Here is a 12,194-nt window from a genome sequence, read left to right as displayed (position 1 = left end):
ACGCTGAGTTATATTGTTGCATTCCCTGCTTGTTCAGTTCTGCACAGAGCTATCTAAATATCACATCAGCAGAATAATGAGTTCAGCTCATTACAGAATACAGAAATAATCTGGTGCACAATTGTATTGCTTTGTCTCATGTCCGCTCACCTTCTTCTTGGAATGTTCCTTCCTTCACAAGTTTAAAAGAGATAAAAACAGCTCCTTCTTCCTTCAAGGACTTGGAGTGTGGTGGCATGGAGCCCGGGGTGATGCCTCCGATGTCAGCATGGTGGCCTCGAGATGCCACAAAGAAAACAGGTCGTGGAGTTTCTACCCGGAACACCTACAGGACAAAGACCTACAGAAATACTGCAAAAAGTGACACAAAAACAATACAATAAAACATAATGGGATTGTAGGTCCTGGATGGTCGGCTGGTGTCACACAGGAGCTCAGGGGGGTCTCCATGATTTTTTTTTTATTTTGTACACTTGGAATACCCCATAATATGTGCCCGGGGGGGACGGAGGGACATGGACAATATAATATAAATCCTATCCTATTAATATTATACATGTGACAGTTTGGATGTTTGTCCCTCAATCACACATAAACCACTGAGCGGATTTGGATGAGATTTGTCCCATAGATACTCTGTAACCTGCAGTAACACATCAGCTACTTTGTATCCCGGTACATGACATGGCTTCACTACTGTTCTGGATTTATGGTCACATACTATATTACATGTCCCATAGATACTCTGTAACCTGGAGTAACACATCAGCTACTTTGTATCCCGGTACATGACATGGCTTCACTACTGTTCTGGATTTATGGTCACATACTATATTACACTGCTCCTGCAGCCGCTTATCTCAGGTCCCAGGTCTGTTATCTCTCTATGTAACACTCAGCTAACCCTCAGTCCATTGTGTACAAGCATCTGCATATTATCTGATCTGCTCCAGGCAGTGCTGACACACTGGAGGGGAATCACCTTTATTCCACCTTGGCAGTTTGCTACTTTTAAACATGTCAGGGAAAAGAAATTTTGCAAAATTTGTTGCAAAATTCTAAAACAACAACAGCTATGAAGGAGCCAGAAGTCACAGAGTTCTCCTCAAGCAGAGCTCAGGGGGATCATTGACGACAACAACCCGCAGACGAAGTCATGTGCAGAGGCTAGTAACCATATAAAGTGTAAGCTACGTCTTATGGCAGCACATAGAAGATGCTGGGTGGGGTAGATACATACTGGTGTGATAACCGTCAGGTCCGGCAGGTGACTGCCCCCGGCACTTGGGTGGTTGCTCAGGATCACATCGCCTTCTTTCAGATTGTCTTGTAGATTTTTAATCTAAAGTGAGAAGAAATATAAATAAACTGCACAAATCTTTATTCATTACATATTTACGTATTTTATGTAACTTTTTATTTTTTCTCCGTTCCACCAGGGACTTGATCTCTTGTCTTGCAGGATAACACTCTGCAGTAGTAACGTATCAGATTCTGTGTTGTACTAAGGTTACACCCGTGGAGGCCATTGTTAGCCACCGGGGACCATAACTACCGATCGGCACCCCATTATATTAACACACAGGTCGGCCATGATGGGGAGACCCCTCAATAGACGTCTCAGTGTTTGGATGCTGCCCCTGCTCTGTATTACGGCATCTATCAGGATCAGAATGATCTCCAACCTCCACCGATTCAGCCCGCGCCATCACTGCGCCGCGCATGTACGCTGACCTCACCTGAAACTGCACGGTTTCCTGCATGGCTCCTAAGTGCACCGGAATATGGGGGGCATTGGACACCAAACCCCCATCAGGACCAAAGAGAGCGCAGGAGAAGTCCAGCCGTTCTTTGATGTTGGTGGAGATGGCCGTTCTCTGAAGGATACGACCCATTTGTTCTATACAAGACGACAAGGAGAGGTTTGATGGTTGTTGGAATAAATACACGTCTCATAATGACAAGAAGGTAAGATTCTGACCGGCGATGCTCATGAAGCGGTGGGAAAAGATGGACAACTGGATGGTGTGAAGCTCAGTTCCAATCGTTTGCTGTTTTCCGCTCCCTACGGAGATGCGGATGTCGCCGTACTCTGTAATGGAGGCCGTGCAGTCTGGCTCCACCAGCACCGTGCTGAGGATAGAAACAGGTTACTACCAGAAGAATACCCAAACTCTTAAGTCTAGACTTCATTCACATGATGGGGTTCTTCTCTTCTTAATACTAGACTTCCAGGTGTGGCCCGTACCCCCTCGGCGTACAAAGACATCCGTGTACATTATGGGCTGCCTATTGTATTGGAGATTTCTCCTACGGTCATTGATGTTACGGATGAGATTTCTGGAGCTGCTCTTTGTTCTGGAGACTTATTACTGATAGATATTTAGTATTGATGAATGGGTCATGTCCTCACCTGTTCTTATCAATGATTATGGCCGGTCCGGCGATGGTGTGGTCACAGGACAAGTCCTCCAGGAGATACACGCTGGTGTCCAGGCAGCCTTCCTCAAAGTAGCATTTAGTGACCTGTGAGGGAAAAGGGTTGTCAGAGTCTAAGAATCGAGGCGGGAACCGCGCCATAATCAGCTGTGTCTGGGGTTAATGTGTCTCTCATTGATGGTTTTCACTGAAGCAATGCTGGAATAGTCTTTATATAGTCTATTCTACTCCTCCCTTTACTTGTCCAAAAAACCATTTTATTCTCATATGTAAATGCTGCTCAGGGAACACGCCATCGCCATCGCCTCCGGTGCTGCTTTTACCAGGTCAGTACACCAATACGCTGGTATAACAAACTCAAGAGGAATGGCTGATGGAGCAAGAAGATGAAGCAAGATGAAAAAAAGATGAAGCCGGGGGCGTGAAAAAGCAGCGCTGGAGGCGGGTTGCGGCGATGACGAAGGCGAGTTCCCTGAGCATCACTTACATAGGAGAATAAAACATTTTTTTGGACAAACAGAGGTGAGAAGAAAAGTATAAAGGTTATTCCAACATCGCTTCAGGTAAAAACATGTTCTCCCAATGATAGAATCCCTATAAAGGGCTTGTTGGCGCTGCAGGTGTCCCGTGGTCTGTAGGCCCCTAAATATGTCAAAATGGTGGTTGATGGCTGAGACCTTCATCACATCATCTATAATGGAAGCATGAAAATCAAAGCGTAAAATATAAATCCAATGGGTGTGAGAGGGTGAGTGGCATGTGTGTGACATGTATGTAACAGATGAGCGGCATGTGTGTGACATGTATGTAACAGATGAGCGGCATGTGTGTGACATGTATGTAACAGATGAGCGGCATGTGTGTGACATGTATGTAACAGATGAGCGGCATGTGTGTGACATGTATGTAACAGATGAGCGGCATGTGTGTGACATGTATGTAACAGATGAGCGGCATGTGTGTGACATGTATGTAACAGATGAGCGGCATGTGTGTGACATGTATGTAACAGATGAGCGGCATGTGTGTGACATGTATGTAACAGATGAGCGGCATGTGTGTGACATGTATGTAACAGATGAGCGGCATGTGTGTGACATGTATGTAACAGATGAGCGGCATGTGTGTGACATGTATGTAACAGATGAGCGGCATGTGTGTGACATGTATGTAACAGATGAGCGGCATGTGTGTGACATGTATGTAACAGATGAGCGGCATGTGTGTGACATGTATGTAACAGATGAGCGGCATGTGTGTGACATGTATGTAACAGATGAGCGGCATGTGTGTGACATGTATGTAACAGATGAGCGGCATGTGTGTGACATGTATGTAACAGATGAGCGGCATGTGTGTGACATGTATGTAACAGATGAGCGGCATGTGTGTGACATGTATGTAACAGATGAGCGGCGTGTGTGTGACATGTATGTAACAGATGAGCGGCGTGTGTGTGACATGTATGTAACAGATGAGCGGCGTGTGTGTGACATGTATGTAACAGATGAGCGGCGTGTGTGTGACATGTATGTAACAGATGAGCGGCATGTGTGTGACATGTATGTAACAGATGAGCGGCATGTGTGTGACATGTATGTAACAGATGAGCGGCATGTGTGTGACATGTATGTAACAGATGAGCGGCATGTGTGTGACATGTATGTAACAGATGAGCGGCATGTGTGTGACATGTATGTAACAGATGAGCGGCATGTGTGTGACATGTATGTAACAGATGAGCGGCATGTGTGTGACATGTATGTAACAGATGAGCGGCATGTGTGTGACATGTATGTAACAGATGAGCGGCGTGTGTGTGACATGTATGTAACAGATGAGCGGCGTGTGTGTGACATGTATGTAACAGATGAGCGGCATGTGTGTGACATGTATGTAACAGATGAGTGGCATGTGTGTGACATGTATGTAACAGGTGAGCGGCATGTGTGCTATATGTGGTGTAGATGCAGAGGGTCCGCTATAGATTTGCCCCCACCTATATGGATCTATATTCCTCTGGGGTTTTATGGCCATTAGGGGGCGATCACTAGTAAACCTCTGGCTCTCACTCACAGTCTCCACACGAGCCGGCCGACCGCTGGGCCTAATGCGGGTCTCACAGCGGATGCCGGTGCTGCCGGTCCCTCGTACACGGATGTCGTCCACTACAATACTCCGGGATGGGATGGTGAATCCAAACTCCTTCATATACCTGGTGAGGGGCAGACGCAGCGTAAGACTCCTTATATGATTACTATAAATACAGACCCCACTTTGTGCTTTCGGTTCCTATTCTGCTGAGTCTTCCTTCTTCTTACTACAATGTTCCTTAGGACCTAACAGTTAGACGGATCTACATCTCAGCCTTTCTTGTTGCTTCGTATAGACATAAGACACACAGTTCGGAGTCAGGTTTGATACAAATTCTCCCAACATCTCAGATTTGGCTACACCCAAGCTCTTTGGCGCTATCGGTAGTTCCGTGGGATTACCGCAGTCAGTACCGACACCAGGGAGTGGCTTTGGCCACAACCAGAATAGAAGAAGGATCTTGTATTACATTTAGTCTGCAGGTCTGGTGCCTTATATTACCGGGCAGTGAAGGCCTCCTTGAAATCCCCCACACGGCAGGAGTTGGGGTGCGCTGGGTACCCCCTCGCTGAACACATCAGGGCGCAGTCAGTTCGCTCATATCGGAGATGTAGGAAGGGCTCGGTGTCGATCTGAGACCTATAGAAAATAATACAGACATTCAGGTCATGTCCAGGGAATCCATATTGACGTCCATCAGGGACCCAGATCTGGATCATTGGGGGATGGGACAGAGGAACTCACAGATTCTTATTTCACGCTAGTTATTTTATAACACGGACATGTAGGGGTGCCATGCAGGGAATGTAGGAGACGCCATGCAGGGGATGTAGGAGGCGCCATGCAGGGGATGTAGGAGGCGCCATGCAGGGGATGTAGGAGGCGCCATGCAGGGGATGTAGGAGGCGCCATGCAGGGGATGTAGGAGGCGCCATGCAGGGAATGTAGGAGGCGCCATGCAGGGGATGTAGGAGGCACCATGCAGGGGATGTAGGAGGCGCCATGCAGGGGATGTAGGAGGCACCATGCAGGGGATGTAGGAGACGCCATGCAGGGAATGTAGGAGACGCCATGCAGGGGATGTAGGAGGCACCATGCAGGGGATGTAGGAGACGCCATGCAGGGGATGTAGGAGACGCCATGCAGGGGATGTAGGAGGCACCATGCAGGGGATGTAGGAGACGCCATGCAGGGGATGTAGGAGGCACCATGTTGGCCAATCCCATCTATAAGCATGGAGACTATGACTTTTTGGTACCTGATAGATACAAGACATGGCGCCAATCTCCTACCGGTGAAATCCTTGTTGCTGAAGGGCTGCGATGCACTGCTTCTCCAAGGCTGTGATTCTCTCCTCCAGTTGAGGGAAGGATTCTTTACCATACACCATAGAGCTCGGCTCCTGGGCCTCATGTACCACGTCTGCCAGGGCCATGCCGAACGCCGAGAGGACCCCGCCATATCTGGAGACAAACACTCGGTAAGGTGCAGCACTACATAACCCAATCATGGAGTCTAGAGGAAGAAGTGCTGAAGGAGCTCACTTGTGGATGAACACAGTCTTCATGCCGAGAGAGCGAGCGATGGCGCAAGCGTGCTGCCCCCCGGCACCTCCAAAACACGCCAAGACGTGCCGAGAAGTGTCATGGCCTTTAGCCTGCAGATTACAAGATTATTAAGACTCCTCCAATGCCAGATTATCAACTCTCAGGTGTCACAACCTATCACATATACGGGCGGCAGAGATCACGTCCCACAACCTGGACGTTACAACCCCCCTCAGTACCTGCGTCAGCGATCGGATTGGACGACACATGGCTTCATTAGCCACCCGGATGAAACCCATGGCCACCTCCTCAATGCTGAGGGAAGCTCCACCCCCTGGTCGGCCATGTTGGAATTGGTTAATGTCCGCAGTCAGCTCTATAAACTTGCATATTGTGTCTTCCTTCGAGAGAGGCTGATCCTCAGACGGGCCGAAGATACAAGGAAAGTATTCGGGAAGGAGGCGGCCGAGGCAGAGATTGGCATCCGTCACAGTCAGCGGCCCCCCTGGAGAGGAAGGAATATATTGTTATATAGGGAGGGGGGGGTCACAGACACATTAGACAGCTGACTCTCCGCCCAGGTGCAATCTTGTTACATAAAGAGCACCACACATCTTCTCAGGTTGTTTGTGGTATTGCAGCTCAGCCTTCATCAGTGCAATACCAGATATAACCCACAGATAGGTGTGGCGCTGGTCTTGGAAGAAAGCCGCTATGTTTTACTAATCCTGTCCAGCCCCTGACCTTACATAGGACTATAAGCCCCATATCCCTGACCTTACATAGGACTATAAACCCCATACCCCTGACCTTACATAGGACTATAAACCCCATACCCCTGACCTTACATAGGACTATAAGCCCCATACCCCTGACCTTACATAGGACTATAAACCCCATATCCCTGACCTTACATAGGACTATAAACCCCATACCCCTGACCTTACATAGGACTATAAGCCCCATACCCCTGACCTTACATAGGACTATAAGCCCCATACCCCTGACCTTACATAGGACTATAAACCCCATACCCCTGACCTTACATAGGACTATAAACCCCATATCCCTGACCTTACATAGGACTATAAGCCCCATACCCCTGACCTTACATAGGACTATAAACCCCATATCCCTGACCTTACATAGGACTATAAGCCCCATACCCCTGACCTTACATAGGACTATACACCCCATACCCCTGACCTTACATAGGACTATACACCCCATATCCCTGACCTTACATAGGACTATAAACCCCATACCCCTGACCTTACATAGGACTATAAGCCCCATACCCCTGACCTTACATAGGACTATAAGCCCCATACCCCTGACCTTACATAGGACTATAAGCCCCATACCCCTGACCTTACATAGGACTATAAGCCCCATACCCCTGACCTTACATAGGACTATAAACCCCATACCCCTGACCTTACATAGGACTATACACCCCATACCCCTGACCTTACATAGGACTATAAACCCAATACCCCTGACCTTACATAGGACTATAAGCCCCATATCCCTAACCTTACATAGGACTATAAACCCCATACCCCTGACCTTACATAGGACTATAAACCCCATACCCCTGACCTTACATAGGACTATAAACCCCATACCCCTGACCTTACATAGGACTATAAACCCCATACCCCTGACCTTACATAGGACTATAAGCCCCATACCCCTGACCTTACATAGGACTATACACCCCATACCCCTGCCCTCACATAGGACTATAAGACCCATATCCCTGACCTTACATAGGACTATAAGCCCCATACCCCTGACCTTACATAGGACTATAAGCCCCATACCCCTGACCTTACATAGGACTATAAACCCCATATCCCTGACCTTACATAGGACTATAAACCCCATATCCCTGACCTTACATAGGACTATACACCCCATACCCCTGACCTTACATAGGACTATAAACCCCATACCCCTGACCTTACATAGGACTATAAACCCCATACCACTGACCTTACATAGGACTATAAGCCCCATACCCCTGACCTTACATAGGACTATAAGCCCCATACCCCTGACCTTACATAGGACTATACACCCCATACCCCTGACCTCACATAGGACTATAAACCCCATACCCCTGACCTTACATAGGACTATAAGCCCCATACCCCTGACCTTACATAGGACTATAAGCCCCATATCCCTGACCTTACATAGGACTATAAGCCCCATACCCCTGACCTTACATAGGACTATAAGCCCCATACCCCTGACCTTACATAGGACTATAAGCCCCATACCCCTGACCTTACATAGGACTATAAGCCCCATACCCCTGACCTTACATAGGACTATAAGCCCCATATCCCTGACCTTACATAGGACTATAAGCCCCATACCCCTGACCTTACATAGGACTATAAGCCCCATACCCCTGACCTTACATAGGACTATAAACCCCATACCCCTGACCTTACATAGGACTATAAACCCCATACCCCTGACCTTACATAGGACTATAAGCCCCATATCCCTGACCTTACATAGGACTATAAGCCCCATACCCCTGACCTTACATAGGACTATAAGCCCCATACCCCTGACCTTACATAGGACTATAAGCCCCATACCCCTGACCTTACATAGGACTATAAGCCCCATACCCCTGACCTTACATAGGACTATAAGCCCCATACCCCTGACCTTACATAGGACTATAAGCCCCATATCCCTGACCTTACATAGGACTATAAGCCCCATACCCCTGACCTTACATAGGACTATAAGCCCCATACCCCTGACCTTTACCTTTCCTATAACAGGCGGGTCCTGGATGGGCCCCTGCAGACTCCGGTCCTACTACAAACAATCCAGACCTGCAAAAAACACATTCAGTTTATACAGGTATACGGTATATATATATATATCACCCCTTACTGTGAGCCATCGACAGCAGACACGGACCTGAAGAAGAGCATGGAGCCCCCTCCGGCGGCCACAGTGTTCACATCCAACTGCGGAGCCTGAATGCTGATTCCAGCCGTGGTGGCTTCAAAGACGTGTTCATACTCTCCGGCATAGCGGCTGACATCAGTGGAGGTGCCTGGGGGGGAGCGATGATGTCATATATTCAGCTTTATAGGGGGGGAGCGATGATGTCATATATTCAGCTTTATAGGGGGGGAGCGATGATGTCATATATTCAGCTTTATAGGGGGGGAGCGATGATGTCATATATTCAGCTTTATAGGGGGGGGAGCGATGATGTCATATATTCAGCTTTATAGGGGGGGAGCGATGATGTCATATATTCAGCTTTATAGGGGGGGAGCGATGATGTCATATATTCAGCTTTATAGGGGGGGAGCGATGATGTCATATATTCAGCTTTATAGGGGGGGAGCGATGATGTCATATATTCAGCTTTATAGGGGGGGGAGCGATGATGTCATATATTCAGCTTTATAGGGGGGAGCGATGATGTCATATATTCAGCTTTATAGGGGGGGGAGCGATGATGTCATATGTTCAGCTTTATAGGGGGGAGCGATGATGTCATATATTCAGCTTTATAGGGGGGGGAGCGATGATGTCATATATTCAGCTTTATAGGGGGGGAGCGATGATGTCATATGTTCAGCTTTATAGGGGGGGAGCAATGATGTCATATATTCAGCTTTATAGGGGGAGGGGAGCGATGATGTCATATATTCAGCTTTATAGGGGGGGGGAGCGATGATGTCATATATTCAGCTTTATAGGGGGGGAGCGATGATGTCATATGTTCAGCTTTATAGGGGGGCAGCGATGATGTCATACGTTCAGCTTTATAGGGGGGGGGGAGCGATGATGTCATACGTTCAGCTTTATAGGGGGGGAGCGATGATGTCATACGTTCAGCTTTATAGGGGGGGAGCGATGATGTCATATGTTCAGCTTTATAGGGGGGGAGCGATGATGTCATACGTTCAGCTTTATAGGGGGGGGAGCGATGATGTCATACGTTCAGCTTTATCTCTTCTACTGGTGCAGCAAGGTTTAAGTTGACACCTTATCACAGAGCAAAGACAGAAACCTTATAAAACATTGGGAAAGTGAATTGTGCGGCGCTTGTAGGAATAATGATGGACATGAGAACATTGTAGATAATACTAAGTGTAAGCTGCACAATCACCTTCAGGGGTGACGGATGGATTTGGTTCCCCGTTTAGGTCGGGGTCCCTTATAGCGTACATACAGTCCATTTTACAGTCCCTGCAGAGGGATTTTGGCTAAGCCCATCCCCACATTGCAGAAAAGTATGTTTAGCGAACATGCTGATATTTTAAAAACTGTTGCACTTTCGGAAATTGCAGCCTGCCAGTTATACCAATGGACAGGTCAGCCATTCCCATTATAGGTATACTGGAAGCAGAAAGTTTGCAGAGGAAACCTCTGCGGACTCTGCAGAAATAACCACAAAGCATTCCCAACGCAGTATTTCCTGCAGCGCTTTGTCACTGCGGCCCGCTACGTGATGTCTTAGCCTTAAAGTGGAGCTAAACTTTGGAAGAGCTTTTCATTTTCTGTGCCATTAATCCATTTGGCATGATATATATTTATTGCAGATTTTGTCTTCCACTTCTTCACCATTCAGAGCGGTTCCTGCGTCTCACTGTATACGCCGTAGATCAATCTCCCAATCCAGACTTTGTTTCCGACCAGCGATATCTCTATAAATAATCCAGGTAGAACGGCAATCCCAGTGTCGTATGAAAGATAACAATCTCCTCCTTCATACGACACCAGAAGTTTCTATGTTTGACAATTCATGAGCTGTAACTGTACGGCGTGATCTCCTCCTACGCGGATATTCTTTGTATTACACACAAGCCCATACACCATATACAGTGAGAAGCCGGGACAGCGCTGAATAGAGACGCAAGGGGACAAAATGTGATAATAAAGTATCTGACCATATGTAATAATGACACAAATCCTGCCCGGAAATCCGAAGTTGTTCTAGAGCTTAGTTACGTGTTAGCACCCGCCGATCTCCTGTCTCACCTCCCATGTCGAAGCCAATAACAGGCTGAGGATTTTCGGGCTGATAGGTGGTGATGGCGTAACCTACCACTCCCCCTGCTGGTCCAGAAAGGATGGCGCGAGACCCACTGAAGCTGTGCATTGGGGTCAGTCCTCCGTCTGAGCGCATGAAGAGAACCTGAAGGTCCTGCAAGGAAGCGACAACCCAAATCAATCCGGCACCACCACCCAACAGACAGCGACAATTCTCTTACGCCATGTTCTATGGTGAAACAACAAAATGATTCCATGTCTCACCTTGAGTTGGTTTTCAAAGCCACTGCGAAACCCATCCAGATACCGCTGTATACATGGGGTAAGATACGCATCCGCACATGCCGTGTACCCCCTCGGCACCATTCGAATCATAGGCATTACCTCCGAAGAAAGCGACACGTGGGTAAAACCCAATGAACGCGCCAGCTCCCCTATCTGATCCTCATGGGACGACCACCTGGGGGCGACATAAAGCAGCACCTCTATAATGAAAGAATGGAAAGTGACATGGCGATAAGGATGCTAGAAGAGTATTACCCTGTACTATATAGCGCAGACTCACGTATAAGAGTGCATAAGGACCACCGCTAAGCTTCGAATCCCCCGGGACAAGACGTCTTGCAGATGGATCCTGAGTTTATCCATGTTGACGGGTTCCCAGACTTCCAGAGTATCACCCGTAGAACCTGGAAATAGACAAAGGGTTCAACAGTTCTGGTCTTAGATGATCCACCAAGAAGCCATAAGTGAGTGTGACTGAGGGGGATGGAAATGAAGCGGGATCGTCCATGACATTCAGGGGACCGTCCTGTGGGACAGAAGGGTACTTGGCACGCAGGCAATGTCTGTATCCTAGGATTGTTATAGGTGCTGTCACGTCTTAGATGGTGACGACTACTCCTATACTACTACCACCTCCAAGGCCAACATGGGGGACGTGATCATCTAAGTCAACATCTAAGACTCAGCCGAGGTGACGTCGCTCTTCCATAAAAGACCATACTTTATATACTGAAGCCATGAGGCGACTAAGACTTGCCTGTGTGTTATTAATCCCTCCAGTAC

At 47.8% G+C, this 12,194-nt stretch overlaps 1 protein-coding gene across 2 annotated transcripts in view; it reads right to left on the bottom strand.

The window, feature by feature from the left end:
• LOC142200028 (5-oxoprolinase-like) overlaps positions 1-12,194 on the bottom strand; it is a 44,704-nt gene that overhangs the window by 27,828 nt on the left and 4,682 nt on the right. For both annotated transcript variants that reach the window (XM_075270027.1, XM_075270028.1), the window contains exons 6-20: positions 11,692-11,815; positions 11,391-11,586; positions 11,115-11,280; positions 9,033-9,171; positions 8,877-8,944; positions 6,320-6,585; positions 6,078-6,190; positions 5,826-5,996; positions 5,035-5,172; positions 4,516-4,654; positions 2,414-2,526; positions 1,982-2,133; positions 1,740-1,900; positions 1,241-1,342; positions 151-325 (exon numbers count right to left, since the gene is read on the bottom strand). In XM_075270027.1, the coding sequence (XP_075126128.1) occupies positions 151-325; positions 1,241-1,342; positions 1,740-1,900; positions 1,982-2,133; positions 2,414-2,526; positions 4,516-4,654; positions 5,035-5,172; positions 5,826-5,996; positions 6,078-6,190; positions 6,320-6,585; positions 8,877-8,944; positions 9,033-9,171; positions 11,115-11,280; positions 11,391-11,586; positions 11,692-11,815 (2,223 nt within the window). The remainder of the gene's footprint in view (positions 1-150; positions 326-1,240; positions 1,343-1,739; positions 1,901-1,981; positions 2,134-2,413; positions 2,527-4,515; positions 4,655-5,034; positions 5,173-5,825; positions 5,997-6,077; positions 6,191-6,319; positions 6,586-8,876; positions 8,945-9,032; positions 9,172-11,114; positions 11,281-11,390; positions 11,587-11,691; positions 11,816-12,194) is intronic.

The sequence above is a fragment of the Leptodactylus fuscus genome, chromosome 4 (assembly GCF_031893055.1).
Source record: "Leptodactylus fuscus isolate aLepFus1 chromosome 4, aLepFus1.hap2, whole genome shotgun sequence".
Classification (NCBI taxonomy): domain Eukaryota; kingdom Metazoa; phylum Chordata; class Amphibia; order Anura; family Leptodactylidae; genus Leptodactylus; species Leptodactylus fuscus.
The sequence above is the reverse complement of the archived record's forward strand: the minus strand, read 5'-3'. Positions and strand labels throughout refer to the sequence as shown.